This window comes from Gymnoscopelus braueri (assembly GCF_963280865.1).
Source record: "Gymnoscopelus braueri genome assembly, chromosome: 22".
NCBI lineage: Eukaryota > Metazoa > Chordata > Actinopteri > Myctophiformes > Myctophidae > Gymnoscopelus > Gymnoscopelus braueri.
Genome location: NC_137624.1, coordinates 36,376,969 through 36,383,118, shown reverse-complemented (window position 1 = coordinate 36,383,118; position 6,150 = coordinate 36,376,969). Strand labels below are relative to the sequence as shown.

Genomic DNA, 6,150 nt, shown 5'->3' with positions numbered 1-6,150 from the left:
AGTAAAAAGTGCAATATTTGCCTCTGAGATGTGGAGTAGAAGTATACAGTACCGAAAAATTGACATACTAAAGTAAAAGTACCTCAAAATAGTACTTACTGTAAGTACATCACTGCTAGTAGGACATAAGGTAAACAAAAAAGAAATTCAGCTTTAACTACTTCTTTACGGGCAAAACATTTTGGTGCTGGGAAAAGTTCATTATAAAACCAAGAGTGCATCAGTCAGCAGAGTTTTCCTCCCTCCTTTTTTATTATTAAATATATTATACAAGTTTATTCATTTATTTACAATCTAACACATTTTCCCCCAATCACTTGCTGCCATTAGTGTATCATCTTGCAGAGTTTTGTGCAGAGTGGATGCCAGCACCTGCTGACCACTTATACAGTAAATAGGTGCATTTCCAAATCTGAGAAAAGGTGTAATTAGTCCAGGGGCCAAGCCAGATTTTGGTACCACCTAAGGTGGCCGTACATTTTTGGTATTTTTGTATTCCTACATGTCTCTAGTTTATATTTTGGTATGATACATCTTCCAATTCAGTAGCTTAATGACAGTAATCACTCTAAACCGGCTAATGTATCCGGTAGGAGACACAAAGTAGAATCTTTGTGTCTCCTACCGGAAATACACCCGGGAATCAAATTATTGCGACAAAAACCAAAATATATCCATGTATTCAAGGCTTCATGGGGTGTGCAATTGATAGAAAATAAATCATTTTTTGGGTGAACTCCTCCGTTAAGTTTCCCAGGGGGACTCTCTACCCATTCAGCTATGACCACCCTAGACCGAAGGAGGGTCAACTTTTACAAGCTTATGGAAAGCAGTCTTTTTGCAAACACCAAAAATCTGAGAAGTTATCAATTGCACACCCCATGAAGCCTTGAATACATGGATATATTTTGTTTTTTGTCGCAATAATTTGATGCCCGGGTGTATTACCGGTAGGAGACACAAAGATTCTACTTTGTGTCTCCTACCGGATACATTAGCCGGTAGGTAGTGATAACTGCCATTAAGCTACTGAATTGGAAGATGTATCATACCAAAATATAAACTAGAGACATGTAGGAATACAAAAATACAAAAACTTTACGGCCACCTCAGGTGGTACCAATTTGTGAAAATATCAGTGTTGGCCCCTGGACTAAATTATTTTTAAGGTTTCTGCCTTTGTACAATCGTACATTTAGCAGCACAGCCGATAATACCTTGAGAGAGATTGTGCAAACTTAATGTGTGAGGCCAGAAAGAAAGTAGATGGGGAATTTCTGCCTAGAGAGGTAGATAGAGTTGGAAAAAAGTCAATTACGGTACTGCTACATCTCAATAATCAACTCTTTTCAGTCCTGTGTATGCCAGGGGACTCCATGGTTCTAATTGTTAGAGTCAAGCCTCCGTCGCGTGATGGCGTCTTACACGGGGGAAAATAGCCGATGTACAAGCTCACTTGTCGATCGCACTGCGACACGTTGTGAGCTTGTAGATCGGAAATGTTTTTGCAAAGACCCAGCAAGCAGCCCCACTTCACTCAGACAGAAGACTGGATCGTAATGGCGTCAGAGTCCTTCGGCTGATCCTCCTCTCCTCCATTACTGGTTGTGGCTTCCTCTTCGTGGTGGGTGTGTGGCACAGCATATAATCCAGACTTTTCCCGGTCACCTGACCAGCCTGCTCGAGCTGGGACACGATCTGCGCCACTCTTTCCATGTACGGTCCGTGCTCACTGCGCAAACGCAGCAGATCCACCTGGATGGAAGACAGAAGTCATCAATTAGCCAGACAGACATTCTTCTCGCCCACCCTGGCCATTCTAGGTAAAATTCACGGTTAAATGTGACTTTTGGGTGCCATGGGTTTTGGAATACCAGTGCTTGCATGGGCAACTTAAAGTTGCATCTTAATCAGTTTTGGGCATCATAGTTGGAGACATTTTAGAAAAAAAAGTAATGAATATTATTATTATTACCATAATCATTATTATTGGTTAAAGATCAATGACCTTTCGGTAGAGTTTTGGGTTGTGTTACCTTGTCGATCAACTTGTTGATTTTACTATTGGGATTCTTAATGTTATACTGTACATTGTCAGAGTCCACTTTTTTTCCGTTTGTTTATGTGCCAATTCTAAAAGAGTGACTTTGAGAGCTGTTTCACCACGCAATGTAAGTCAATGGGGAGAATATTTGAGAATATTTTTGGATGATCTATTTCTAAAGCAACAGAGCAACTATTGAAGATAACGCGCCGACATTTTGAGTTGTATATCATGGCAAGGCAACTAACTACACAACCTAAACTTCTACCAAACCTCTACCAAGTTTCACTTACAACTTCCTGAGAGAATTCAAGCTTCTTCACAAAAGCTGGACTTTTGGGCGATAAGGCTGCATGCAAGACAGAAACACCGTCTCTCACTGCACCCGACATTGCTGAAATCACCACCTATTCAAAAACAAACAAAAACAAACAAAAAGGAGCTATCAACTAATGTTGATTAACAAGACCAGGAGACCTGGTTCTGCCAGACCCAGACTTCACATGACGTGTCAGCCTGTGTCTATGCCCATGTATGGACGAAAGGGGGACAGACTTTTATGGCTGGGGCCTAAGGACAAAGTGACCAAAACCTGTTTTTTGCCCATGTATGGAGAAAACAGGTACAAAACATGCCCATGTATGGACGAAAGGGGGACAGACTTTTATGGCTGGGGCCTAAGGACAAAGTGACCAAAACCTGTTTTTTGCCCATGTATGGAGAAAACAGGTACAAAACATGCCCATGTATGGACGAAAGGGGGACAGACTTTTATGGCTGGGGCCTAAGGACAAAGTGACCATGCCCATGTATGGAGAAAACAGGTACTGTACAAAGCCTCATGTAAGCCATACCCCCTGGGTCCGGCAACCAGACCCCCTGGGTCCGGCAAAAATCAACTAATATTACCATACCATGATGCACCCTTACCTTCAGATTTTGACATACTTTGCCCTCTGTACTTATTATCTGTGAATATAGTGATCGTGCCTGTTCAACATCATTCTGGGGAAGAAAGAAAAACAAAGGGGGGGGGGGCATTTTAGTATTTTATATATCTTCATATATATATGAACACCATGAAAGAGGATGGACCCACCTGTCTAAGTGCTAATGCCACGGAAAAAGAGTAGGCATGTCTGGGGATAAAGAACCCTTTGGATTGTCCCTCCTCTAGTAGAGTAGAGCAAATTCTATAGGTTTCTGGAGAGTTCTGAGAAAAAATGGAAATCAACTCATCAATCAATGGACTGAAACAAAAGATAATACTTAAATATAATTCTTTCACTGGCTGTTCCCAGATAGGACATGGTGAGGCGGTGTCTAGTTATTATGCCACACATAGTTGGAACAAATCCATAATCCATAATATCATACTTTGTCGCACAACGGTGTTTATCGGCGATAATAGCCAACCTACTGTACAAACTCACAAACGCGTCGCTTCACGCCGCGTTTCGAGCCGCGTTTCGAGCTTGTAGATCTGCTACTTTTAATTATTTTGTGTGATGCTGTAGTATGCCCGACAGCAACGATATATAAGCTTCATAGTTTTTTCAGAAAACTGTTAGGATTTAGAAGGCATTCGTAGAATCGGCCTCAGGTCTTAATGGGTTAAAAAGAATCTCAGCCTACCTGTGAAGTATGTTTATTAAAAGGATCCCAGAAGTAGATGTTACCATTTCAGAAAAAAAACAAAACAATTGACATTACTTGATTTACCAGTTTATAGCAGGTGGCGCAGGCCAACATGTACGTGTCCTTGTTGAATAACACACCTTGGTTCTTCATCTCTTTTACGACATCAAGTGCCCCTGCAATGAATAGTGTTCTCTGTATTATACAGCACATAGAATCACATGAAGTATAAATACTGAAGTAATGAAGCACTATTTCTATTATGCACTGTTTGTTCAGTGACCGTTAGCCTCTCACTTACTCTCGTAACATTCTTTTGTGAATAACATGTCTATGGCAATGTTGAAGGAGGTTGGGTCGTTGAAGAATCCTTTCATACTCTGTAATTAATCATATATAATAATACAAATGTATTTGTATAGCAGTTATCTTAACAAATGTTACACAGTGGTTCAACGATACATTGAAAGAGAATAAGCAGACTTAATAAAACACAAGTCATAAAAATACAGTATACAGGGAAGCTAAAACCAAAATAATTACAAATCAGGACAGGACATAAACAAAGGTTAGAAAACAGCAATAAAATGTTGGCATTATCCAGCATCAGCAAACATTAGCAAGTCATTTGTGACCCTGAGGAAAGTGGTAATACTGTGTGTCTGTGTGTGGGAGGCGCGCTCACCTCAGTGTGTACTATGTAAACAAATGGGCCCCTACAATGGATTTTACTGTACATTAAAGCCGCAATCCATAACTTTCATGTCCTATCATGGGATTTAAACCCAGGTTCTACTGTTGGGTTGTAACAAGAGACAGCACCAGCATAGGCTAAATTGCATTTTGACTTTGATGCAATACCAAACATCTAAATAAGATTAGAAAGATTAGACTACTAAAAAAACAAAACGTAGCAGACCTGTCGATCTGAAAATGTCTCTGAACGTTTGCACCCACAATAGGGATGCTAGGCTTCATGTGGTTAAAGTTGCGATGTACCTGATCAGTAAGTGTTGCGGCTGCCATCTCCTCAACTCCCAGCTCATAACACAGTCTCATAAAAAGTGGACCAAACTTAAATTCTCCAAATGCCAGGTTCCGGTTCTCTTCATGATACCTGGTGAAGGGAACATACAGGAAATGTTTGCCCCATAGCAACAAAAGATCCACAGAGAGGCATAGTCTTAAAGTGCCTCCATCCTCATTTCACAAAGTCAAGAAATCTGAATCTCGGCAAGGCTTACTATAGTATGGCGGGATCCATGCCTCTGCTTTTGATCCCCCCTCTGGTCAATCATTTTATGGCTAGCAGGGTTTAATTTTCTTACAAATCGATCCCTGATTATTATCAACCTGTTAGCAGTACTGGCAGTCTCTCTCTCCATCAGTTTGCAGTGTTGTATGCATACCTACCTATAGATGGCGTCTCTTGCTGTCACAACGTCCTCTGCAGACTGACACAAGTGAAGGAGCAGCTTCAGCTCATCTTTCAGAATCAGCTCATTTTTCTGTAGTTTCTGGTTGAATAGCTCAAAATAGTTGCCTGTAAACAAAGGTAACATGTCAGCCTTTCTACTTACAGTTCTTATACATTTTATAACTTAATATAGACACATTTTAATTGCGTCCAAAAGTTGCTGGGTTGCAACGAGTCAACCATCTTTATATAGTTACTGTACCTTTTGATCCAGTGACAAGATGAGCAACAGCAAGTTTCCTTTGTTGAAAGTCTTGTAGTTTGACGACATCTTCTGACAAGAGATGCCTTTTGGCTGGGGAAAAGTTATGGTTAGCCTACAGTAGTTAATGATACGCTGTATGCATAAATACAATAGCTGTGCTATGATGAGTGAAAAATGCAGAAAGCTTGGATACTACTTGTGTTTAAGTCTGGTAGTGGTACTGTGGCCCAGTGGTTCTCAACCTTTTCAGGTCGTGACCCCTCAAAATAATCATATTTGAACTAGAGACCCCCCAAAATAATCATATTTGAACTAGAGACCCCCCAAAATAATCATATTTGAACTGGTGACCAGCCAAAATAATCATATTTGAACTGGAGACCCCGCCACCACCTGAAAAGCAATTGGAATTGTAGGCATTACATTTAGTGATCTTGTAGATCAGCTATTTTCATATTATTAATAGTAATAACAATGAACTTTATTTATATAGCACCTTTTTAAACGAAGTTACATAGTGCTTAACAACTTAAAATCAAACAGTGAATCATAAACAATTACAGCAACAAAAACAACACACAATAACAATAAGAATCAGTGAGAATATATGCATTCATTTCTGCTGTTAGGGGGTTAAAAAGGCTTAAAAATATATATTAAAACATTTGGTTTTTAATTTAGATTGAAAAATGGTTTTGGAGCTAGCAAACCTGAGGTCCAATGGGAGGCTGTTCCAGAGTCTAGGCACTGGCAGCCCTAGCCATGGTTCACATGACGCTTGTATAC

General features: G+C 40.1%; 1 protein-coding gene across 3 annotated transcripts; it reads right to left on the bottom strand.

Moving 5' to 3' along the window:
• Nucleotides 1–251: 251 nt before the first annotated feature.
• On the bottom strand, nt 252–5,219 carry ptcd2 (pentatricopeptide repeat domain 2). Of its 3 annotated transcripts, XM_080419678.1 has the most exons (8): nt 5,096–5,219; nt 4,682–4,799; nt 3,984–4,062; nt 3,767–3,858; nt 3,144–3,257; nt 2,975–3,049; nt 2,338–2,451; nt 252–1,755 (listed from the first exon to the last, which is right to left on the bottom strand). In XM_080419678.1, the coding sequence occupies exons 2-8, from the start codon at nt 4,739–4,741 to the stop codon at nt 1,534–1,536; spliced, it is 756 nt and encodes a 251-aa protein (XP_080275804.1). In that variant the 5' UTR covers nt 4,742–4,799; nt 5,096–5,219; the 3' UTR covers nt 252–1,533. The 3 variants fall into 3 exon arrangements, with proteins under 3 accessions (XP_080275804.1, XP_080275806.1, XP_080275805.1); XM_080419680.1 differs by lacking the exon at nt 3,144–3,257; XM_080419679.1 differs by lacking the exon at nt 5,096–5,219 and having other exon boundaries at nt 3,984–4,060; nt 4,682–4,756.
• Nucleotides 5,220–6,150: the final 931 nt, after the last annotated feature.

What these genes read in the sequence shown, in the direction of transcription:
- ptcd2 (XM_080419678.1), bottom strand. Translation starts at nt 4,741, where the DNA reads ATGAGACTGTGTTATGAGCTGGGAGTTGAGGAGATGGCAGCCGCAACA. An exon ending in GCGCCACCTGCTATAAACTG is followed by an intron (nt 3,258 to 3,766) that starts GTAAATCAAGTA and finishes ATTTTTTCTCAG; the next exon opens with AACTCTCCAGAAACCTATAG. An exon ending in AAGTATGTCAAAATCTGAAG is followed by an intron (nt 2,452 to 2,974) that starts GTAAGGGTGCAT and finishes GTTTTTGAATAG; the next exon opens with GTGGTGATTTCAGCAATGTC.